A 25,067-nucleotide genomic window follows, 5' to 3' on the forward strand; every position below is an offset into this window, starting at 1 on the left:
GTATAAATAAAGAGGACAGCTTTCTTGCATGGTCCATTATGATCCTGAAACTGTAGTCATCTGTTTCTTTTCTCTCTGCGTGTACTCCACGCACCCTTCTCAAGTTTCGAACTCGACTGGAGCTGGACTCTGGCACAGGGGCTTCCTCAACGCCACACAGGTTTCACGCCCCTCACCTTGGTGGCAGAGTCAAGCTTGGTACCAGCTGGCTGGTGCGGACTGCTGGTGGTTCGGCCCTTCTCATTCTCTGTGGAAGATCCTAGAACTGATCATCCATGTGCTCACTGCCCTGTCAGTTCACGCCCTCCCTGAGCAGGACACTCTCCAGGTGGACTGGTGTTCGTGAGCCCCAGCCCCAGTGCTGGCTGGCTGCCGCTGCTCACCTCCCATCCCCAGAGCCTCAAGGAAGAGAAGGCAGAGCCCAAAGCAAAGAGAAGCTGTTCGGCTGTTTTTCACGCTCCCCACTCCCATCAGTCCTTTGGGGAAACGACTGAGAGAACAACAGGTTTTGTTCCAGGTCCCATTGCCCGGTAGGGAGGTTCCTAATCTCCCCCCAGCCAAAGCCACACCCACCAGGGAACTCCTCCTAGCCTGAGACCAGACGACCTTCAGCCCCAGAACAGCAAGCCCTGAAGCCACTCAAGTCCTGGGGAAGGAATTTCATGAATTTCACTCCCACAAAGTCCCTGCACTCAGCAACCTAGGCACTGGTGGGGGAGGAGAAAAGAGAAGAAACGCCCCCCCCCAGCTGTAGGCAGCTGCCTAAGTTATCTTGTACCTAGCAAAGTGTCACAGTGCTGGCAGAAGAGCAGCCACTAGCCGGCAGGCATCCTGGGACTGGTTAAGACCAACTCTGTGTTAACTATACCAATACGCCAGCATAGATGCTTATTCTTTTCTTATTCTTTTTTTAAAAAGATTTATTTATTTTTATTGCAAAGCCAGAAAAACAGAGAGGAGGAGAGACAGAGAGGAAGATGTACTGGTCACTCCCCAAGTGACCACAACGGCCGGAGCTGAGCCGATCTGAAGCCAGGAGCCAGAACCTCTTCCGGGTTTCCCATATGGGTGTAGGGTCCAAAGACTTTGGGCCATCCTTGACTGCTTTCTCAGGCCACAAGCAGGGAGCTGGATGGGAAGTGGAGCTGCCAGGATTAGAACCGGTGCAAATATGGGATCCCAGTGGCGCATGCAAGGTGAGGGCTTTAGCCACTAGGCCACCACCGGACTCTTTTTTTCTTTCTTTCTTTTCTTTTCTCTTCTTTTTTTTTTTTTTTTTTGTAAGTGGAGAACACCAAGCCAGGACATGCCACCCTAGCCCCCATGGTGCTGCTGATTGCCCGGGGAAGGCCCTGGGGACATACTGGAGTGGAGTGGCTGAGGGCATCTTTCACAGCCGAGAAATGACTTCTGTGGTCTCCCAGGGACTGGGCCATTGCACTTGCAGGTAGGCAAGGGAGTTCAGATGCAGTGGATTGCAGGGGGGACCCTGGAGGACAAATCTGGGTCAGGTGAAGACACCTGCCCATGTGGGAGACTGGGGCTGGGCCCGAGTAGGCCTACTAAGCCTGCTGCACCTGCTGGACCGCTCTCCTACCGGTGAATGTTAAGGGCTGGGACTGGGGGTGGGTCAGGCTGGGCTAAACCCCGTACTCATTGGCATGCATGAGAATCTGAATGGGTGCAGACAAGGTGGACCAGACCACAGCACCAGCTGGCAAGTGTCAGGACTGGGTACAGGTCATCTCTGCTGGACCACAGTACTGCCTGGCAGGCGCACGATGTAGGACTGGGCGCATGCCTGGCAGGGATGGCTTCAGACCGGCTCACTTGGGGGATGAAGCAGCAGATGGAAGATCTCTCTGTTTCTCCTTCTCTCTGTAAATCTGCCTGTCTAATAAAATACAGACCTTCCATCCACTGGTTCACTTCCCAAAAGGCCACCATTCACAATGGCCAGGGCTGCGCTGATCCAAAGCCAGGAGCCAGGAGCTGCTTCCCAGTCTCCCACGTGGATTTAGGGCCATTCTCCCTGCTTTTCCAAGCCACAAGCAGGGAGCTGGATCAGAAGTGGAGTAGCTGGGACTTGAAACAGCAGCCATACATGATGCTGGCACTTTAGGCTTAGGCTTGTTCGCCTCGCGGCCGTTGTTCTTTAGTGAGAGATAGTGGGCATAGGGCCCTCACCGCTGGTCCCTAGCCAGTCTATTAATTCTCCCTTCTCTGCCCCTCCCGGCTCCCAGAGTCAGATATCCTTGTGGACAAAACCGGAGAGAAGTAAAATGCAGAAGTGCAAAGTTCAGTGCCTCTCCGTGCTTCTCCATCTACAGAGTAAGAGCGTCACGGTGCGAACGCACGTGTCTCCTGTTTAAATGGTCACTGTGCTAATAGCAGATATTACCCCTGGCAAGTAGAACACACACAAAATTCACCCACAATCTCCTGGTCCGGACAGCCCATGCAAGCTCAGTGGTGCGGCCCCTCGTGGCTACCAGCCGGTTTTCCTGGAGATTCCACCCCCTGCCCTGGCCTGGAGCCCGGGCTGGTCTGGAGCCCGGGCCAGTACCTGCCCTTGCCCTCTTGCTAGGCGGCTGCACCACGCGGCACCACCTGGGCCCAGGGGGAGCCAAGCCACGCCCGCCCCTCGCCTGCGTCCAACCGTGGCCGGCTCCTCCCGGGGCGGGACCAGGGTGAGGGCGGTCCGATCGGAGCGCATTGACTGGAGCGCGAGCTCCCGCGCGCCAAGTTCGGGCACGGGCCGGTTCTGCGCGTCACGTGGCGGGCGGACGGTCTAGCTCCGCTCGGCTGCTTCGGATCCTAGTGGGAGCGGCGGCGGCGGCGGCGGGGCACCGAGGTGTCGCTGGGCACTCGCACCAGTCCGCGTTCGGGTAAGCTAGGGGACTGGTTCGGGTCTCAGGGCCTGCGCGCTCGCGGTGCGCTCGGGTGGCCTGGCTTTGCCGCGGGGCTGAGGAGCACGGACCGGGTCCTGAGATACGCAGGCCGAGCCAGGCTGGTGCGCGCGAGGAGAAGATCCCCGCCAGCATCTCGCCCTGGCATCCTCTCCGCTGAGCCCTAGGTGGAGAGCTGTTAGCAAAGGCGGAAAGCGAGGCCTGGAGACAGAGAGACATCCCAGGTGGCCGACCCGATCAGTCGTTGAATCCCCATGGGGAGGGAGGGGCGGAGGTTTCTTGCACTACTGGGGGCACGCATGCAGTCACTTGCTGGTTGTGCTCCTAAGGCGGGGGGCGGGGGAGGGGAGGGAGGGGAGGGGAAGCGCCTGCACCTGTTGTGGGCAGCCTGGCATCCCCTGTTGTAGAAAACAAGCGGCCCACTGTAGGGCCCTTGGCTTGGTGCCCGGGCTTGGTCGGAGGTTCTGGCCCTTCGGTGACCGTTTGGTGAAGCTGCTTAAAGGCAAACAGGCCAAGTCAGTAGCGGGAGTGGAAACACCGGTTCCGGTTCTTGCAGGGTCGGGTTGGAGGCGGTTTTAAACTTGTGGGAGCACGCAGGTGTTTGGGTTGATGTGGTCGTGTTCTTTAGAGAAGCTTCCGGAAGTCGAGACCTTTACTTCTTAGGACCTTGGGAGAGGTGGGTGGCTCCGTCCGCTGCTTTCCTTCCCCTGTGAAATGGAGAATACAGCAGGTACCCGTGTGTACGAGAGACACGTGCCCGGACTAGGAGGTGCCAGCTGCATCCTCCTGTGTGACAGTGGTCCAGGGAGGGGTGAGGGAGTGGAGAGCAGTCCGCCACAATGTTACCCTCCTGACCCAGCCTGTACTGAGGTGTCCGCAGGCGGAAGACAACCCCCCACACCTGGGACTGAGTCCACCCGCTCTTCCACCCAGGGCGATTTTCATCTCTGGTTGAGCTTCTCTGGTTTCAAGTTTCACAGCCAGAAGTGGCTGAAATCAGGTTTCTGGGGGAACAGTTTGAGACTTGTAAGATAGGTAACCTCAAGGGGGAAAAAAAAAATCCCAATTATGTCCCCGGAAGCCAGCCTGGTGGTTAGACCGCAGCTGGGAACACCCCATCCGGTTTGCAAGCAGCGGTGGAGATTTGAGGCCTTGCCCCCACCCTGCTCTGCTTCCCATCCAGCTATCTGCTAACTGGCCTGGGTAAGCAGCAGAGGATGGGCCGACACCTGGCCCTGCCCTGGCTGCCGGGACCACTTGGGGAGTGAACCTGCCTGCCTCTCAGATCAATAAAACACATTTTTAATGAGGATTTTTTTTATTGTTATTAACATTGCATTATGTGATACAGTTTTATAGGCACTGGGGATTCCCCCCACCCCTCCCATACCCCTCCCCCCATGTTTAATGAGGATTTTAAAAAAGAGGGAGGAAATGCATCACAGAAGGGAGGACCTAAAAATCAAAGAAAGAGGGAAAGAACAGATTCCCACTACACCTGGGGTAACACCCTTGATTAGTATATGGTCAATGGAGACAGCAGTAATAAAAGGCCCTTTGGCTAAAACGGTATCAGCAACATCAACTTCCAAGCTCGCATTGGTAGTAAACATGAACTCCGCAGAGGCAGACCATGCCTACGTAGATTACAGAATTCTCAGCTGGATTGTCCAGTGTCCATGCGAAGGGAGGCGGGGCTGCATTCAGGTGGTTGTAGGGACATCCGCCCGGCCCTGCTATGCAGCAGGAAATTCCTTGCAGCTCTGCCTGCAATGGAACAACACTCTTCACACCTTCCTGTCTTCCACACCCATCACATAGACCCCAGCATGTTGGAAAGTCAGGTATACGGAGAGGAGAGACAGAGAAAAAGATTTTCCATCCGTTGATTCAAGTGACCGCAGTGGCCAAAAGCTGAGCCGATCCGAAAGCAGGAGCCAGGAGCGCCTTCCGGGTCTCCCACACAGGTGCAGGGTCCCAAGGCTTTGGGCCATCCTCGACTGCTTTCCCAGGCCACAAGCAGGGAGCTGGATGGGAAGCGGGGCTGGCGGGACATGAACTGCTGCCCATATGGGATCGTGGCGCACACAAAAGGAAGACTTTAGCCACTAGGCTACCACACCAGGCCCGATAAGACAAATCTTTTTTAAAACGAACAGATGTCCATCCTGACCCTGGACATCTCGTGTCCTGTGGCTCCACGTTCTCCACAGGCTGCAGCCTCGTGAGCCTGCTGCCTGATTTTCAGGAAGTCGGACCCCTTCCTGTCTCAGAGCTTTGCCCGTGGTGTTTGCGCTGCCTCCGCAGCTCTTCCTCCAGGCCTCATGACCTTGGCTGTGCCTCGCCGTTGAGTGTCTAGATTGGAGGGCCCAGGCCAAAGTAGGCCCTCGAACCCAGTGATGGTCTTCAGCAGTCACTACCTTCAGGTGGCCACTACCATCTGAACCTGCTCTTTCTCCTCCTCCTATTTCTTTTAAAATTTATTTCTTTGAGGGCCCTGTGCAGTAGCTTGGTGGCAAAAGTCCTCACCTTGCACGTACCAGGATCTCATATGGGTACCAGTTTATGTCCCAGTGGCCCCATTTCCCATCCAGCTCGCTGCTGTGGCCTCGGAAAGCAGTTGAGGGAGGCCCAGAGCCTTGGCATGCCTCTGCCATCCGTGTGGGAGACCCAGATGCAGTTCTGTGCACCGAGCTCTGGCCTGGCCCAGGCTTGGCTGTTGGGGGCATTTAGGGAGTGAGTCAGCCAGTAGAAGGTCTTACTGCCCCTTTCTCTGTTGCTTTACCCCTTGACAAAGTGAACATCAATAGTACATATGTGTAGATGGGCATAACGCATGGGAGCTTTATTTTTCGGCATAAGCTCCATGAAGTTTAAGATGCTTGTGTAAACAGTGATGGCAGGCATGTAGTTTATTGCTTAACAAAACTGAGGGTCTAGGGCCCGGCGCGGTGGCGCAAGTGGTTAAGGTCCTCGCCTTGCACGCCCGGGATCCCATATGGGCGCCGGTTCTAATCCCGGCAGCCCCGCTTCCCATCCAGCTCCCTGCCTGTGGCCTGGGAAGGCAGTCGAGGACGGCCCAAAGCTTTGGGACCCTGCACCCACGTGGGAGACCCAGAAGAGGCTCCTGGCTTCGGATCGGCATAGTATTGGCCGTTGCGCTCACTTGGGGAGTGGATCATCGGACGGAAGATCTTCCTCTCTGTCTCTCCTCTCTGTATATCCACCTTTCCAATAAAAATAAAATAAATCTTACAAATGAGGGTCTATAAAACAGCACTCACAGCGTGGTCTATCTTACACCATAGACTGAAGTGTTGCTGTTAACACTTGAGATGTTGGCATCCTGTCTGGAGACTGGTTCGAGTCCTGGCTGCTCTCTTTCCCACCCAGCTCCCTGCTAAGGGGCCTTGGCAAAGCAGCAAAGGATCGTGCAAGTCCTTGGGCCCCTGTAGCCCCGTAAGGGAAGCCCAGTGAAGCTCCTGGCTTCCGCCTGACCCAGCCCTGGCCATCGCAGCAATGAAACCTCTCTCTGTTTTTCCCTCTCTTTTGGCAACTCTGCCTTTTAAAATAACTAAATGCATCTTTTTTTTTTTTAATGAAGATCACATGACCTTTATTAATATTTGTTTATTTGAAAGAGTTAACAGAGAGAGATCTTTGATTCCCTCCTCCAATGGCCCCAACGCAGGAGCTCCCTTCAATATAGATGTGGAAGTCCTGAGCAACGTATCTGATTGATTGATTTAAAATATTTACAGAGAGATCTCCCATCTACTTTACCCCCAAGTGCCCAGAGCCAGGAGCCAGGAGTTCCTTTTGGATTTCCCACATCGGCGTAGGGGTCCAAAGACTTGGGCCATGCTCTGCTGCTTTCCTCGCCACATTAGCAGGGAGCTGGGTTGGAAGCAGAGCAGTTGGGGTTTGAACAGGTATCCGTATTGGATGCCAGTGTCACAGGCTGAGGCTTAATCAACTATGCCACAGAACCAACCTCCTCTCCCACATACTTATAAGCATATATAGCGTCAGGACAGTGGCCTTCCTTATGCCAGTTAAGAATTCCCTTGGGTGTAGTACGTTTGCTTGCAATACAGAATCTTGCCCATGTTTGCCCTTGTTGCCAAAAAGCACAGGACAGATGGCAGAAGCCCCGAGGTGGCGGCTGCTCTCAGCCAGTGAGATGCAACTGTAGATTGGAAGTAGCATCTTAGGTCAAGAAAGGTTTGCACTAAGGGTGTGAGGGCCAACCTGGGTCCGTCTGCAGAGTGGGGCTGGGGCGGTGGGGGCACGGTAGGATCCTGCATGCCTGGGCAGATGCCCACTCGTCCGAGAAGGCGGCTTTCCAGGCGGACTTAGCTCTCAGAGGTTAACAAGTGTCCCCTCGGCTGTGCCTGGCCACCCTTGAGTCCTCTCCGACCTTGAGCAGTTAATATTTAAAGGAACCACTCTCTCTGGCATTCTAGGCCTGCCAGTCTGTTGTGCCCGTTGATGGGTTCCCCACTCCCCCCCATTGGTGCCAGGTGTCACCTGCCAAATTGGATGTGATACTCTGTGTCAGATGCAGGGGGTCCTTGGGGCCATCTTCCATGGGAGCTGAACAGCAAGTACCCCAAGTGGTACCTTCCAGGTATGGAGAAGGCAAAAGTCATTTAGTGAAAAGAGAATATATGTATTTTAAAAATATTTATTCATTTTTATTGGAAAGACAAATATATAGAAAGGAGGAAACAGAGAGGAAGATCTTCCATCCGATGGTTCACTCCACAAGCAGCCACAACGGCTGGAGCTGAGCCAATCTGAAGCCAGAAGCCAGGAGATTCTTCCGGGTCTCCTACATGGGTGCAGGGTCCCAAGGCTTTGGGCTATCCTCGACTGCTTTCGCAGGCCACAGGCAGGAAGCTGGATGGGTAAGCAGGGTCACCCAGATTAGAATCGGTGGCCATATGGGATCCTGGTGTGTGCAAGACGGGGACTCTAGCCGCTAGACTATTGCCCAGGTCTGAAAATATATTCTCTAAGGGAAAGAAGCTACAGTGCTACTCTGTCTCTTCTTTCTTTATATATATATATGTATATTTTTTCTTTTCCAAAATACTTATTTTTATTTGAAAGGCAGAGTTACAGAGAGAGGGGGGACGAGATCCTCCATCCACTGGTTCACTCCCAAGTGGCTGCCATAACTGGAGCTGAGCCGATCCAAAGCAGAAGCTTGTTCCTGGGTCTTCAGTGTGGATGCAGGGGTCTAAGGACTTGAACCATCCTCCGCTGCTTTCCCAGGGGTATTAGGAAGCAGCAGGATCAGAAGTGGAACAGCCGGGACTCAAAACAGTGTACATTTAGGAAGCCAGCACACAGGCTGAGGATTAACCTGCTGCGCCACAGCACTGTGCCCGCAGCCCCGCCATCAGTCCACTTTAACCACGATGTTCCTGACTGGGTTATTACAAGGAGCCAGGATTTTGACACAAGCACAGCATCGTTTTAGACATCCAGAAGGTTTGCAGTTAGGACAGCCGCGTCCTCCCGAGAAAGCCTGAGTTCAAGGCTCAGCTCCAGCTGGGATGGCTCAAGAGGCTGGCTGTCCGACATTCCCATGGGAGAGCTGGATTGAGTTGCTAGCTCTGGGCTGGAGTCCCCCCAGAATCCCTGTAGGCATTGGCGGAAATGAGCCAGCAGATGAGACCTCTGTCCTGTCTCTCATGCCAATAAATTATAAATCAGTTTATCTTGGGTTGGCGTTGTAGCATAACAGGTTGAGCCTCTGCCTGTGGCATGGCCACATCCCATTTGGGCACCGGTTCAAGTCCCGGCTATTCCATTTCTGATCAGGCTCCCTGTTTATGGCCTGGGAAAGCAGTGGACGATGGCCCAAAGCCTTGGGACCCTGCATCCTTGTGGGAGACCCCCGGAGGTCTCCTGACTCCAGCTGTTGCTACCATTTAAGGAAGCAATCAGTAGATGGAAGACGTCCCTATCTTCCTCTCCTTCTCTATAACACTGCCTTTCAAATCAAATAACTACCAAAAGTTCCACGCGGTCGTTTTGCAGTCCAGCTCATCTAAGGCAGTTTTGGGGGAGGTGGGGCAGCCTCAGCCACTTGGCAGAGCCGCCAACAGACGGTGATGAACTTCGTCGCCTACATTTAATGTTGCCTTAGCATGTCTTGCTATTATTTTCCTTTTTTTTTTTTTTGCTTAGAAGGCAGCCTTGACCCAGGGTGATGGCGAACCCTGTGAACGGGGCCGCCCACGATGCCGCGCTGTGGTCCTCCCACGAGCGCATGCTGATGCAGCCCCTCCAAGACAGCGACGCCGAGGTGAGTGAGGCTGGGGTCTTCACCAAGGATTCTAAACCTGTGCTCTGTGTCTTTTTGTCAAGTTGTATTTTGTTTATTTGAAAGGCAGATTGAGAGTCAGAGGTCTGGTTCACTCTGCACATGGCGGCAGCAGCCAGGGCTGGACCAGGCTAAAGCCAGGATGCAGGAACTTCTTCCTGGTCTCCTTCTTGGGTGAAGGGTCCAGGTACTTGGTTCATCCTCCACTACCTTAGGCTGGTAGCTGGAGGGGAAGTGGAGCAGCCAGGACTTGAACCAGCGCCCGTACGGAATACCAGAGCTGTATGCAGAGGTTTAGCACACTCAGCCCCTGTGTCTCCCCAGAGATGCTCGTTTTAAAGAGACTCCTCCATCACTTTGTTTTTTCTTAATCTCTTCTCTGCTGACCACCTGCTTTTCTCTCCCAAGGTTTACGACATCATCAAGAAGGAGAGCCAGCGGCAGAGGCTCGGCCTGGAGCTCATTGCCTCGGAGAATTTCGCCAGCCGGGCAGTTCTGGAAGCTCTAGGCTCCTGCCTGAATAACAAGTACTCGGAGGGGTACCCGGGCCAGAGGTGAGTGGGTATCTGCAGAATGCAGGCTCCCACCTGGGGTAACCTTGAGGCCCTTCCCCCGCCCCGGGGCTGCTGCTGGCGGCCTTCCAGAAACACAGGCCAGCCTGAGGGTCTCTGGGCTTACTCGCTACTTCCGGTGGTATATCCCTAATCTGAAATGCTCAGGGCTCAGAATCCCAGGTGCCACTGTGGAGCACTTGCGGTCTGTTGGAACACTTGAGCCTCCATCACCTGTTGCCCCATTCCCCGGTCCACACCCAACCCCACTCCCCCATCAGGAAACTGGACTAGCTCTGGCACACCCACCTGCGATGCCGTGAGGGGCTTAGCCCACTTCGCCACAAGGCCTGCAGAGCTTTGAGGGGGGTGGTTCTCCCCACAGGAGAACACCCAGAAATCCAGCTGTTCACCACCCCCACGTGTCTTCTGTCCTTCCCCCATGCGCTCTCCCCTTGAGAATCAGACAGTGGACACAGGTGGCTTCAAGGCCAGGGAGTCATGAATCTGAGAGGGGTACAGGAACCCCTGAGTCTGTAGCCATGATGGGCAGCAGCACAGAGGACCCCCCAAGTCTGGACCTTGTGGGTTGTGTCTGAAGTGGGACAGCCGTGGGAGGCTGGGTGGGTAGCCTCAGGCTGAGGAGTGCCCTCAAGGTGAAGTGCGGTCCACGTGGAGACCGTGGCTGGGAACCCCTTGCCCAGAGCCGATTTCCAGCAACAAGGCCGAGGCGCACAGCAGGGACATGATCCCCGTGCTCGGTGTGTGTGCCTCAATCCTAAGCACTCAGTCATCTTCCACTGCTTTCCCAGGCTGTCAGCAGGGAACCAGATCGGAAGTGGAACAGCTGGGAATCGAACCAGTGCCCATATGGGATGCTGACACTGTAGGCAGTAGCTTTACCCGCTGCATCACAAAGCCGGCCCTGTTTATTCTGTGCCTATGCATTTGTTTACTCGTTTATCCCAAAGGCAGAATGATAGAAAATGTTGTGCCTGCTGGTACATTCATGGCCATGGCTCGCTGTCTCTCAGCCACCTGGGCCAGAAGCTAGAACAGAGAGACAGGCTCCAGGCACCCCGACGTGTGGGTGTCCCCAGATGGAGGCTTAACCCGGTATACCAAAGTTAATATTTGATAGCAGTACTGATCAAATAATGACTTAACACAAACCTGAAAAACAAAATTCCTGGTGTTTATTTTCTTAATCACTTGGAGATGTATCGATGTATTCGTTTAAGTCAGTAACAATTCAATGGAAAACTTCTTTTGAATGTAACATTTACAATTTTTTTTTTCCGGGGGTGGGGAGGACATTTACCTGTTTATTGGTGTCTGTGTGTTTGTGTTTTTTTTTAAAGATTTATTTATTTATTATTGGAAAGACAAATCTACAGAGAGGAGAGACAGAGAGGAAGATCTTCCGTCCAATGGTTCACTCCCCAAGTGAGTGCAACGCCTGGAGCTGAGCCAATCCGAAGCCAGGAGCTTCCTTCGGGTCTCCCAAGGGGGTGCAGGGTCCCAAGGCCTTGGGCCATCCTCGACTGCTTTCCCAGGCCACAGGCAGGGACCTGAATGGAAAGCAGGGCCCCTGGGATTAGAACCGGCGCCCATATGGGATCCCGGTGCATTCAAGGCGAGGACTTTAACCACTACACTATCGCGCCAGGCCCTGCCTCTTTATTTGAAAGGTAGAGTTAGAAAGAGAGATCTGCCACTTCGTCCTCAAATGGCCACGATGGCTGGTGCTGTGCAGGGTAAAGCTGGGAGCCTGGAACTCCATTCATGTGTCCACTGGAGTAGCAGGGCCCAAGTGTTTAGGCCATCTTCTGCTTTCCCAGGCACAGAAGCAGAGACCTGGATTGGAAGTGGAGCAGCCAGCTCTCACAGACAGCTGGTGGTTTGACTTGCTGTGCCACAGCGCCAGCCCCCGGCACGTTCACGCCATTGTGCAGCCATCACTACCGCGTCTCTAGAATGCTTTCATCTTGCACAGATCAGACTTTCCTATCCATTAGACGCTCACTGCCTTTCAACAAGCATATACACAATTACTCATCCCCACAAAGCAAAGCTCCCATGACCTATTACTAAACGTTTAGCATGGCCACAATCAGTAGGTGGGACCTCTCTCTATTGCATTTCCAAAAAAGAGTTGGTACCAGCACCATGGCGTGGTAGGCTAAATGTCTGCCTACAGTGCCAGCATTCCATATGGGTGCCAGTTCCAGTCCCACTGCCCCATTTCCAATCCAGCTTCCTGCTGATGTGCCTGGGAAAGCAGCAGAGGATGGACCACGTCTTTGGGCCCCTGCACCCACATGGGAGACCTGGAAGAAGCCCTTGGCTTTGGATCAGCTCAGCTCTGGCTGTTGTAGCCATTTGAGGGGTGGACCAGTGGATGAAGGACCTCTGTCTTTGCTTCTTTCTGTAACTCCACCTTTGAAACAATTTTGTAAGAATTTTTTCAAGGGCCCAGCACAATGGCTGAGTGGCTAAACCCTCCCCTTAAAAGCACTGGGATCCCATATGGGCGCCGGTTCATTTCCCAGTTGCTCCACTTCCCATCCAGCTCCCTGCCTGTGGCCTGGGAAAGCAGTGGAGGACGGCCCAAAGCCTTGGGACCCTGCACCTGTGTGGGAGACCCGGAAGAGGATCAGCTCAGCTCTGACTGTTGTGGCCACTTGGGGAGTGAATCATCGGATGGAAGATCTTCCTCTCTGTCTCTCCTCTCTATATATCTGACTTTCCAATAAAAAGAAATAGATCTTAAAAAACCAAAACAAAGTTATACTTTTATTCCATTTTCCATGCACTTCATCTATTTGTTTATTTTTTTTTTTCTGAAAGGCAGATTTACAGAGAAGGAAAGAGAGGGATCTTCCCTCCACCAGTCTTTCTCCCCAGCATGGGCACAGCGGCTGGAGCTGAGCCTATCTGAAGCCACGAGCTTCTTCCCGGTCTCCCACCTGGGTGAAGGCTTTGAGCCATCTGTCATTGCCTCCCCAGGCACACCAGCAGGGAGCTGGATGGGAAGTAGAGCAGCTGGGACTCGCAGCTGGCGTCCTTTGGGGGCACCACAGGCAGATGCTTAACCTGTTCCAGCAGAGGGCTGGTCCTCCACGACGTTTTTAGGAGTGTGCTCTTACTGCGTGCTCCCCCTTACAGGAAGTGTGTGCAGCCGGCGACTGTTAGGAACCGGAAGTGGGACAGGAACTTGCTGTGGCCTGTGGGGGAGGAGGTGGGAGCTGTTACCACTCAGTGGATGTGGTCGGGAGGCCTGAGCAACAGCGTCCACGCGCGGGCCACTAGGCAGGCCCCACGCGTGGCCATTGGGCCACATCTAATGTTACATGTTTTCTACATGTCCACATATGTCCTTACAATCTTGTGTGAATGCTTCCTGGCTTAAGCACTGTCTGAGCCTAGCAACCCCCCCAACACCACCGTGTGGTCCAATTGGGCAAGTACGTGTGAGAAACACATGTCAGTAGAAATGCAAAATTTAAAAAAAAAAAACACCTTTCCCCTGGGAGACCCAACATTGCACACTGTTTTATTTTAGTACCGTAGGGAGCCTCTAAGAACCTTCACTGCCTCCTGGGGCGCCTGCCCTTTGTCCCTGCTCACTGTAGGGTGCACTGCAATTTCATCTCTTGCTGACACTGGAGGTCCTCCCCTCCCCCCACCAGCCCCTCCCTAGGCGAGTGCTACACCCAACACTCCATTGTCATGATCTCCCAGATACCCGAGGTTCTTATGCGGGGGGGACGATTCATCCCACCCACCCCTTTGCCATCCACCCTCCCCAGGCCTGAGCTGCTCCGGGCCTGTCCCTAGCACAGAACTGAACCCTTCCTCTCTCTCTCTCTCTCTCTTTCTCTCTCTCGCTCTCTCTCTCTCTCTCTCCTTGGCAGGTATTATGGCGGCACTGAGTACATTGATGAGCTCGAGTTGCTGTGTCAGAAACGGGCACTGCAGGCCTACAGCCTGGACCCCCAGAGCTGGGGGGTCAATGTCCAGCCCTACTCAGGTGATCGCCCAGTCCTGAAGGGACCTCAGGCGCCAGTTCTCTGAAAGCCGCCTCCAGGGCGGGGTAGCAGCAGGTGTACCTGGGGCTGGGGGATAAGGAGGGTGGGTAGGGCAGTCTCCCTGCAGGCCCCTTCCAGGCGATGCCCTGCCCCTGAACCCCGGTGGATGCCCCCTGGGGCTTCGACCTTCCAGCACCAACGCCCTGCCCTCCTGGTCTCCCCGGTTCAGGCTCCCCTGCCAACTTCGCTGTGTACACCGCCCTAGCGGAGCCCCACGGGCGCATCATGGGACTAGACCTGCCAGACGGGGGCCACCTGACCCACGGGTTCATGACAGACAAGAAGAAGATCTCAGCCACATCCATCTTCTTTGAATCCATGGCCTATAAGGTGACATGGGCAGAGGGAGGCACCACTCCCCCAGCTTGGCTTTACCCCCAGAGAAGCTCATGGGGGCTGCCCCTACCTGGGGCAGGGCCCCGTCTCCACCCACTTCTCTTCTCCTTGCCTGGGCTCTGAGACCTCACTAGGGGTATGAGAGGAGGCAGCACCTTGGGAGGGTGTGGACACAGCACGGGTGTCATGGTGATGTCACCCGAACTTGGCCGTGAGCAAGTGCCATCCTTGCTCAGGAGCCCTGGTACGAACACTGCACATGCTCCCGGGTGGCTCTAACAGGTGCAGCCCAGTCCCCTCGCACCCCGCTGTTGCCCTTGGACCTGGGTCCAGCTGGCCACACTAGTATTAGTAGTGGGGCCAAGCCCTTGGAGCTGGGGCATGCAGGGGCTCAATGCTACAAGCCTGTGAGGTGCCTGGGCTTCATTGGGTGGGAAAGCCACCTGAGCCTTGTCTTGCTGTCCAAGGTGGTGCCAGCAATCATCCTTCTGTGTTCATTGGTGAGTGTGTTGTTATGGGTCTGTCATAGCAGCCACCACAAGCATGGGGCATGTCTTTCCGCTTGGCTTGCTGTTGGACACACACCTGAGCCCGGCTTGTGCGTGGGCACCCGGGTCTGTGGGGTGAGGAGTTGGCTGTTCTGAGAACTGGGCTTGTAGCTCAGTTCTCTCCTTGTCCCTGGGCCCTGTTATGTAAGAGGACTTTCTGCTGTTGTTTCTTGAAAGTGTGAGAGACAAGGAGATCTTTAATGGTTCACTCCCCAAATGGTTGCAATAGTGAAGCTACAAGTTAGGAGCTTTGTGGGTACAGGGGCCCACGGTCTTGGGCCATCCTCCACTGCTTTCCAGGCCACCAGCAGGGAACTGGGTGGGAAGTGGAACAGCTGGGACTCTTACTGGCGCCCCTATGGGTTGAAGATTAACTTACTATGCTATACCAGCTCTGAGTGGAGAATTATATTCCTGATCCCATGTGACAAATGCCAGCAGAAACCTGGGTATGCTAAAGGTACTGAATGAACCACTTTCAGGCTATAGGCGTGCTGCATACAAAATCAGACAGGAACTTCCTATTCAGGGAGATTGTGGTCCCAACTCAAGGCCCCTCATGGTACCTCTGCTGATCTTTCAAGAGCTGGAAGAATCCAAAATCGGAACCCTGTCCTAACCCAAGCACTCGGCATGTACTTTGTCTTTGGACTTGAAGCCAGTGCCTGCTGTTTCTTTCACTGTTGTGGCAAGTATTATTGACTTGTTTTCCAGAATCTTCCAGAACCTTCTGAGCCAAGGTCCTTGATCCCTGGTGTGGGGCAATCCTGCCCTGTGCACCCAGTTCTTGCCAGCTACTCCTGTCCTGGACTTCTGGGGCAAGGCCTCAGCCCCATCGCACTGCCAGGCAATGGAGGGGGGCAGGGCCTGAGCCTGGCGCCCTGTGGTCAGATGGGGCAGCAGCAGCAGCAGCAGCCACTGCTCTCCCTTCCATGGGCTGAGAGGTGGAGAACAGGCCTCATTGGCCTCCACCGGCTATCATGTGGCCTCCCCTCTGCCCTGCTGGGCTGTGGAGTTGGGGTCAGGGGCCGTAGCAAGGACGCAGTCTTGTCCAGCCTGACCGCCTCTCCTTTGGGGCCACCATGCCAGCCCAGGCCTGGCACTCAGCCCCTGTGTTCCCAAGCCACCCCAGCCCTGCCGGCTCCTGTACGAAGTGCCTGAGGGTACTAATGTCCTGTCTGTCACCTCTAAACTGCTCCAGTCCTGCAACCATTTGCTGAGGAATTCTGGAGGTGGCTTTGTTGAATAAAAAAGAAAAATGGGCTGAGCTTTTGGCTTAGCAATCAAGACACTCCTTGGAGTCCACATTTCTCAGACTGGAGTGCCTGGGGTTGGGGTCCTGGCTCTACTGCCAACTCCAGCGTCCTGCTGGCGTGCACCACGGCAGGCAGCAGGTCATGGTTCAGGTGCGGGTCCCTGCACCCAGAGGAAGGCCAGAGGGAGCTCCTGGCTCCCAGCTGCTGGCTCTGACCTCACCAGTCCTGGCTGTTGTCGGGGCATTCTGAGGAGTGTACCAGAGGATGGGAAATTTCTATTCATTTTTCCTCTCTCTTTCAAGTAAATTAAATGCAAAAAGAGTTAAGACGGTGCAAAGCAACATTTTCAAAACGTTTATAGGAAAGGCAGAGTGAGGCAATCTTTGGTTCATTCCCCACCTGGCTGCAGCAGCTGAAGCCTGGGGTTGCAACTCCAGCGGGTCTCGCATGGGGTTCGCAGGAACCTGAGTACGTTCCTGGGTGCATTCGTTGGGTCAGCTGACGCTCCAGCCGGGGCTCTGATCCAGAATGCCAGCGTCACAAGCTGTGGCCTGGTCCGCTGTGCTACGAGGCTGTCCTTGGAAAAGCAAAACCTCCCCCCGCAGGGGGCCAGCACTGTGGTGTATCATGTTAGGCCACTGCCTGTGATATCGGCATCCCCGATGGATGCCGATTCAAGTCCCAGCTGCTCTACTTCCGATCCAGCTCCCTGCTGATGTGCCTGGAAGGCAGTGGAGGACGGCCCAAGGCCTTGGAACCCTGTACCCACGCGGGAGGCCTGGATGCAGTTCCAGTCACTGGTTGTTACGGCCATTTGGGGAGTGAACCAGCCGGTGACCCAGCTACATCTGGGTGTGAGTTCCCTAACGGGTTGCCTCCGGAAACTCTTGGTAGTCATGGTGTCCGTGAGGGCACGTGGTGGTAGTTCTGCATTCCTACAGTGTTAGTTCTGCGTTCCCAGTGCTTTTGTCTCTGCTTTGCTTCCTCCTGCAAAACTTTTGGGGGAACAGCCCTGATCGCAGCGTGCATTTCTGCCTCCCTCCTCAAGGTCAAGGTGTTTCAGTACGAGCACTGTGCAGGATCTGCTTGTCACATCTGTTCCAGTTCCCGGGGAGCTGGCGAGCCAAGGGCCAGGGGGGGCCTCGCTTTCTCCCCTGGGGGAAATAGGGGCACCCCTGGGATGTATGAGTGGAGCTTTGGGGTGCCACACACCCTGGATCTGCCTCACCCTCAAGCCCATCCTCTGGATGTGTTCCTGTTCTCCTTTCTCCATTGCACCCACCACCCCCAAACTGTGAATGGGATGCGGTTGGGGGTTGCAGGAGTGCCAGCCTGATCCTGTGTCTCCCCGACACTTCCCAGGTGCACCCGGACACTGGGTACATCAATTATGACCAGCTGGAGGAGAATGCCCGCCTCTTTCATCCCAAACTCATCATCGCAGGTGAGGCGTTGGTGATGAGGGGTGGGGGCACGGGCCTAGGAGCGGCACAACCATCTTCCACCACCCTGGCGCCCGCTCGTGCCATGGAGAGATGAGGGCACCAGCCCAGCAAGTTTCTGGGAGCATGGAGCCCTGGCCTCATGGACCATGACATTGAAAATGGGGCTCGGGGCCTTCTCTCCCTTCTGTTCCCCGAGATTGCCAGGGGGACAGCTCTGTGGGCTGTCAGTCCTTCCACCGGCCTGACCATCATGCCTACTGCACCCCAGGCACCAGCTGCTACTCCAGGAACCTGGACTACCAGCGCCTGCGCAAGATCGCCGACGAGAACGGGGCCTACCTCATGGCGGACATGGCGCACATCAGCGGGCTGGTGGCGGCCGGCGTCGTCCCCTCCCCGTTCGAGCACTGCCACGTGGTCACCACCACGACCCACAAGACGCTGCGAGGCTGCCGGGCCGGCCTCATCTTCTACAGAAAAGGTTTGTACTCGAGGGGGCTCATGCTGTCTCCTGCAGAGCAGAGGGGTCAGCAGGATGCTGGTGTCAGGGGGGTGGATATTCAAGTCCAGGATCAATATGGCATCTTGTGGTTAATAACAGGGTGTATGGTGAGCCAGGAGGGATAATGAGGGGCTGACCCAACAGCCCTGTTTCTGTTGAATGGGGAACCTCCGACCATCAGTGGATTCTCTTCCTGCCTTCCTTGTATTACTCACGCAGGACCCGGGTTCAGGAGCCACAGTAGCAGGGGAAGGGGAAAAACAGGAACAGCTTATACGCGCCCATTGTCATGTTTCTCTTCATCCAGGAGTGCGCAGTGTAGACGCCAAGACCGGCAAAGAGGTGCTGTACAACCTGGAGCCACTCATCAACTCTGCCGTGTTCCCAGGCCTGCAGGGCGGGCCCCACAACCACGCCATTGCCGGTACGGTGTCCTCATATCCGGCCCCTGGCAGTGGAGGCTGAGGTCGGGTGGGACTGGGGAGGCGAGACGTGTGCTGTCCTCGCTCACACGGACATCCACTTTGAGAACCAGCAGGGAAGGCTGTGGCCAAGAGGGTGCTGTAAAGGGTCCGATCCTCGTGGGATAAGCCATCTGTGGGGTGGAAGCACCTGTGTCTGACCCCAGACTTCCCCACTCAGGGGCCACCTGCTGACCAAGGCTTGGGAGCTTGAGTCCCATGATCAGCCACCCTGGTGGGCTCCCACTGACCCACTGCTGCTGTCCCGGAGTTCACAGTATGGGATGCTGGCCATACTACTGCTGGGGACTGTGGTCGCACCTGTCTCGGCCTCCTTGTGGACCTCAGGGCTGCTGTCTGGGCCAGGGCCACTGTGCTGGGGCTGTGAGGCGATGGGTTGGCATTTTTTTTTTTTCTTTTCTTTTCTTTTTCTGCCCCACTTGTGTCCGTTTCAGCAGCCCTGGGAACCAACCGTTTCTTCAATACTGTCGTGGGATAGAGCCGTGTGGTTGGCCATCGGCTTAGCTTTTGTGCTGCTGACATTCCCCACCCCACTGCCAGTGGGGCGTAAAAAATCCCCGGAAATGCATCTGCTTGGAGAGCAGCCCTCATACATTGACTGTGAGCACTGGGTGTCCAGACCCAGGGAAGGCTTGTCCACAGGTGTCTTCAATTTAGAAAAAAAACATCTGTCATAGGTGAGGGCAGGTCACCTGTCCATGGTGCCCTCTGACCCCTGTGTGCTTTTGGTCCCCTTCTGCCCTGTCCAGGGGTGGCCGTGGCCTTGAAACAAGCCATGACTCCGGAGTTCAAGCTGTACCAGCGGCAGGTGGTGGCCAACTGCAGGGCTCTGGCAAAGGCCCTCGTGGAGCTGGGCTACGACATAGTGACAGGTACTGGTGGCAGCGGGGAGCCAGGAGCCCCTCTCCCACTTCCGCCTGCCTTGGAGTGTGGCCAGCCAGTGGTCACCTGATGTCTGTCCTCACAGCTGCTTGTGGCGGAAGTGCCTGGGATGTGGGGGGTCACCCACCTGGGAGATGGCAGGTTAGAATGACACCTGGCACTGCCCACGTCAGGGTGACCCTGCCCCACAGGGGACTGCATGAACTCCAGTGTTCCTGCGTTTGCCAGCAGTCACAGGCCTAGACTGGGGGATGCGGTGTGGGGGGCAGGAGGGGCGGCAGAAGCTAAGCTGCACAGCACCCCTCCTCTATGTTCCGCTTCCCTTCCTCTCGTGTCCTCCATGGCTCCCCCACCTCTGGGACAAAGCCTCCAGGTCCCTGAGGTCACTGACCTGGAGGTGCACGCTAACCCCTCTAGGGGCTTAAGGGCCAGTCACATGGTGCAGTGGGTTAAGCCCCCATCTACAGCAGCATCAGCATCCCATATGGACATCAGTTCGAGTCTTGGCTGCTTCACATTCAATCCTGCTTCCTGCAAGTGGGCCTGGGAAGGCAGCAGAGGATGGCCCAAGTATTTGGGTCCCGGCTCCTGGCTGCAGCCTAGCCTGCCCTCAGACTGTTGCAGCCATTTGGGGAGTGAACCACTAGCCTTCCCCAGGCCACTGGCAGGGAGCTGCTTTGCCGGTGGAGCAGCTGTCCAGGGCCTTGAACTGGTACCGATATTGGAAATGAACTCATGGGAGTCACACCCCAGGCCCTGGAGCTGCTGGGATTTAGACTGCGCTGCTTCTCAGGCCAGGTGGCAAGACCCCCAGCGGGCTCCCCCATTCTCTGGGGATGCCACTGGTTAAATGCTGATGGCCGAAGCAGACACCTGCTGTGAACATGCTGTGAACATCTGGTCCTCTCCGAGGCCCCCTTCTCTAGCTCTCAGGTTTCCAGTGTCTTTGTGCTTATGGGTGGTGAACATTCTAGACTGTGCCCCCTTTCCTGACTTCCATTGCTTTAATGCCTTGGGCCCCCTGCTGGATGTCTGATTTCCCCCTCCCTGCCCCAGCATTCAAACGGCCCCTGCTAGAGTGTCTGATTCTCCCTCACTCTCCCCAACCTGCCCCCAGCATTCAAAGGGTCCCTGGTGGAGGGTTTGGTCCCCAGTCTCCCTACATCACTTCCCCACGCTGCCCCCCTCCAAGCTTAATTCAAAGACCCCTGCTGGAGTGCCTGACTTCCGCTCCCCTCCTCCCCCCAGCACTCAAGCAGCCCCTCCGTTTCTGCTTCCAGGGGGTTCTGACAACCATCTGATCCTTGTGGATCTGCGCTCCAAAGGCACAGATGGTGGGAGGGCAGAGAAGGTGCTAGAAGCCTGTTCCATTGCCTGCAACAAGAACACCTGCCCAGGTAAGGCTCCCCGTGGGGCTGCTTTTCCAACTTCTCTCCTGTCTGCTTTCCTCATGGTCAGGGTTGTAGCTGCCATTTGGCAACTGCCATGAGCTCTGAGACCGGGCTCTCGTCACAGTAGGGCACCGCGGGGTTAAACCTTGGCTCTCTGCCAGCACACCACACCCTGGGGAGCAGAAAGGGAGTGATGGGGAGCCAGGTGCCTCTGGCTGATGCATCTCAGACCTTGACATGCTTACCTGAGCTTCTGCAGCAGGGGCCGTGTCCCATGTCACAGAAGCTCCTTTGTACACTACTGAAGTCTTACCCAGAATGATTCTGCCATCTAGTGCCTTGGGCACTCAGGTTTTTACAGTCTTTTTTTTTTTTTAAGATTTATTTATTTATTGGAAAGTCAGATATACAGAGAGGAGGAGAGACAGAGAGGAAGATCTTCCGTCCGATGAGCACAATGGCCGCTGCTATGCCGATCCGAAAGCAGGATCTAGAAACTTCTTCCAGGTCTCCCACGCGGGTGCAGGGTCCCAAGGCTTTGGGCCATCTTCAACTGCTTTCCCAGGCCACAAGCAGGGAGCTAGAAGGGAAGTGGAGCTGCCGGGATTAGAACCGGCTCCCATATGGGATCGTGGCGCGTTCAAGGCGAGGACTTTAGCCGCTAGGCCACGCCGCCAGTCCCTGATTTTTACATCCTTGAAGGCTTATCTATTTATTGGGAAGGTAGAATTAGGGGCAGAGGTCTTCTGTTTGCTGGATCACTCCCCCCAAATGGGTGTCAACAGCTAGGACTGGGCCAGGCCCTAGCCAGGAGCCTGGAGCTTCATCCAGGTCTCCCATGTGGGAGCAAGGGCCCCGAGCACTTGGGTCATCTGCTGCCGCTTTTCTAAATTCATTGGCAGGGAGCTGGATTTGAACTAGGGCAGTCAGGAGTCATATGGGATGCCAGTGGCTTAACCAGCTACATACACCACAGCACCAGCCCCTGTCTTTTTAAAAAATTTATTATTATTATTTATTGGTAAGTCAGATATACAGAAAGGAAGATCTTCCATCCGATGATTCACTCCCCAAGTGGCTGCAATGGCCAGGGCTGAGCCGATCCAAAACCAGGAACCAGGAGCTTCTTCCGGGTTTCGCACGTGGGTGCAGGGTCCCAAGGCTCTGGGCCGTCCTTGATTGCTTTCCCAGGCCACAAGCAGGGAGCTGGATGGGAAGTGGAGCTGCCAGGATTAGAACTGGCACCCATATGGGATCCTGGCACTTTCAAGACGAGGGATTTAGCCACTAGGCCACCTCGCCAGGCCCTCTCTTTCATTTTTAAATCAATTGTACCTTTCCTGTTACATTGAGTCAATATGCTCAGGCCTAGGGTTTTGTTTGTTTGTTTGTTTTTTGTTTTGTTTTGTTTTGTCTTTTTGTTTGCCCAGGTCCCTTTTTAAATGCATAGCAGTAGCAGTGGGTTGTATCGCAGTGTGCTGCGCTAGAGTTTCAACTGTTCCACTTCCGGTCCTGCTAAAGCATCCTGGGTGGTAACAGATGATGATGGTTCAGGCTCTTGGGCCCCTGACACCCGTAGGGGAGATCCAGATGAGAATTCCAGGTTCCTGGCTTTGCTCTGGGGTCCCCCTCTGGGTCCCACTCTGGCTGCTGCAGGCACTTGACCAGTGAACCAGCAGGTGGAAGATCTCGCTGTCATTTAAGTGTAACCAAAAGGTAGCCTAGCAGCTAAAGTCCTTGCCTTGCCTGCGCCAGGATCCCATATGGACACCAGTTCTCCCGGTCAGCCCTGCTTCCCATCCAGCTCCCCCTTCCTGTGGCCTGGGAAAGCAGTCAAGGACGGCCCAAAGCCTTGGGACCCTGCACCTGCATGGAGACCCAGAAGAAGCTCCTGGCTCCTAGCTTCAGATTGGCTCAGCTCTGGCCATTGTGGTTATCTGGGGAGTGAACCAGCAGAAGGAAGATCTCTCTGTCTTTCCTCCTCTCTGTATATCTGTCTTTCCAATAAATGTGAGTTGACTGTATTTATTTCTAAAAAACAAAAGAAAGTAACAACAACAAAAAAGACAGTAGGCCGTGTGTGATCTAGGCAGCTTTGTTAGTCTCGTTTTGATAGTATTTATTTGCAAGGCTGAGTTACAGAGGAGAGACAGAAAATCTTTGGTTCCTTCACTGGTTCCCCGTACAAGTGGCTGCAATGGCCAGGGCTGGGTCAGGAGCCCAGACCACAGTCTCCCATGTGGGTGGACACTGCGTTCTGGGTGCATCCACAAGGAGCTCCCAAGTGGAGCAGCCAGGCCACTGCGATGCAAGCCTCATAGGTGGTGGCTTAACGTGCTGTTCGCCACAATGCCAGCCCATCTGATTTTTTTCAAATTGATTTATAATTTTTTCCGTCTCGAAGGAGATAAAAGTGCACTGCGGCCCAGTGGCCTGAGACTGGGGACCCCAGCATTGACGTCGCGAGGACTTTTGGAAAAAGACTTCCAGCAAGTCGCACACTTCATTCACAGAGGTGAGGATGAGGCTTTGCGGGCTCGGGTGGGGAAGCGCGGCGGCGGCACAGCAGTGTGTATGCACGGCATGGCTGGCGGAGATGCCCGCCGCGCCAGGGCATTGCCGTGTCCAGCACAACTGCTCCCCAGCCTGTCCAACCCCAGAGCTGATGACCTCCAGGGCGTGTCGGGCGGAGGGTCGCAGGCCCAGAATGAACCCCAGTATCCTGTGCGCAGGCATTGAGCTGACCGTGCAGATCCAGGACGCTGTGGGCCCGAAGGCCACTCTGAAGGAGTTCAAGGAGAAGCTGGCTGGGGATGAGAAGCACCAGAGGGCGGTGCGGGCGCTGCGGGAGGAAGTCGAGAGCTTTGCGTCCCTTTTCCCTCTGCCCGGTGTGCCTGGCTTCTGAAGGTGCCAGCCTGCTCCCCGCCTGGCAGTGCTACCAACGGGGAGGACCCAAGTGTAGCTTCTGTGCTCTAGGGGATAGGGGAGGAGTTGCCATGGACTTGCATCAGGTCCCCGATTGGTCAAGAGATCTGCCCGGAACATCGTGTGCTCAACAGTGTCTTGTGCTCACAGGAAAACAAGCCAACATGGAGTCCTTTGGCTTAATGAGTGCAGGGGTGCGGGCCACAGCCACTAGAGGCTGGCACCGCCAGCAGCCAGTGAGAACCCAGGCTCACAGCTTGGGATGTTAGGGAGAACAAGGTTCAGCCCTTTACAGGTGAGTCAGGACAGTCTTCCTAACCAGGTCAGTCGGAGGCTGGGTGTCCCAGGCCTCAGGTGTCTGCCTGCTGGGAAGCACCCTGGGGTGACATCTAAGAGAACCAGCTCTGCTCCCACACGTCCCCCTGCCAACAGGAAGTCACGCGTCACCTCCCAAAGAGACTTTATTTTTCTCTTAGCTCAAGTGCAAAACATAGCTCACTGTGTTTAGTTAGCACAACCAAATTCATAACCACAGAATGTCTACAAGAATTATAGCTTTAGAAAATACAACTAATTTTTAAATATTTCCAAAAAATATCTTAACTCAAATAAATTAATTCCTGGAAAAGTACACTTCTCATACTATTATTGGTTTGGTGTTTAACTCTGGTTAAACTCCTTTGCAGCCACACTTTTAACAGGAGGCAGGTGCTGGTCACCAGTGGGCTGCACTGGCTGGCCTCGCTTCCACCAGATGGACATGCAGTAATAAAATAGCTTCTTCACAAACAACAGGTAGGAGTTTATCATGGACTGTTTGCCATGGCAGCCGGGTCATTTCTCAGTCTGACCTGTGACTCTGGCAGGCCTTGCAGATGGTGCCCCCTGCCGCCCTGGGGCCCAGCCTGCTGTGGCTTCCAGCACCGTGTGACACGGCCTTGTCCCTGCTCTTTGCCTCTGCCTTGCATGCTGCTGTGGCCACCAGAGCAGTCCTGAATTGGGGGCCCAGCACCCACTCCCCCTACGCCGCTGCACTGTGTTCCTGCCTCTGTCCCGGCACATTAACCACAACCTTGGTAAGGCAGGCCCAGGCTAGGTCTGCACCCAGATGTGGCCAGCTGTGACTGGGTTTGCCTTTTAGGCATGAGGGGGGAGCTGAGCTCATCTGCTCCCTGAAGCCTGTCCGTGCTAGATCTCTCAGAAAATTTCCATTTTCTTTCACTCCCAGCACTCGGCAGAGCCAGAAAGCTGCCTGCTGGTTTGTTTGCAAGCACAAAGGAGCCAGTCTCCCAAGTTCTTTGGGCAGGTGGGCTCACTTCCTCACGCCCACTGCCATGCAGTTGACAGTGGGCATTCTGGGGGACATGGGAGTGGCCCTCCTGGGAGTTGGAACTGAGCCCTGTACTGGTCTG

At 55.1% G+C, this 25,067-nt stretch overlaps 1 protein-coding gene across 2 annotated transcripts; it reads left to right on the forward strand.

Annotated features, from left to right (window-relative positions):
• The first annotated feature begins 2,749 nt into the window (after window positions 1-2,749).
• SHMT1 (serine hydroxymethyltransferase 1) lies at window positions 2,750-24,122 on the forward strand. Of its 2 annotated transcripts, none has more exons than XM_040974499.1 (12): window positions 2,750-2,888; window positions 9,111-9,228; window positions 9,655-9,800; window positions 13,715-13,830; window positions 14,058-14,218; window positions 17,391-17,472; window positions 17,742-17,954; window positions 18,283-18,399; window positions 19,207-19,329; window positions 20,620-20,736; window positions 23,135-23,245; window positions 23,463-24,122. In XM_040974499.1, exons 2-12 carry the CDS (start codon window positions 9,133-9,135, stop codon window positions 23,633-23,635), a joined length of 1,455 nt encoding a protein of 484 aa, XP_040830433.1. In that variant the 5' UTR covers window positions 2,750-2,888; window positions 9,111-9,132; the 3' UTR covers window positions 23,636-24,122. The 2 variants fall into 2 exon arrangements, with proteins under 2 accessions (XP_040830433.1, XP_040830434.1); XM_040974500.1 differs by lacking the exon at window positions 2,750-2,888 and adding an exon at window positions 3,538-3,585.
• The last annotated feature ends 945 nt before the right edge of the window (window positions 24,123-25,067 follow it).

This window comes from Ochotona curzoniae, unplaced genomic scaffold (genome assembly GCF_017591425.1).
Source record: "Ochotona curzoniae isolate NIBS_2020 unplaced genomic scaffold, NIBS_Ocur_1.0 contig_2456, whole genome shotgun sequence".
NCBI lineage: Eukaryota > Metazoa > Chordata > Mammalia > Lagomorpha > Ochotonidae > Ochotona > Ochotona curzoniae.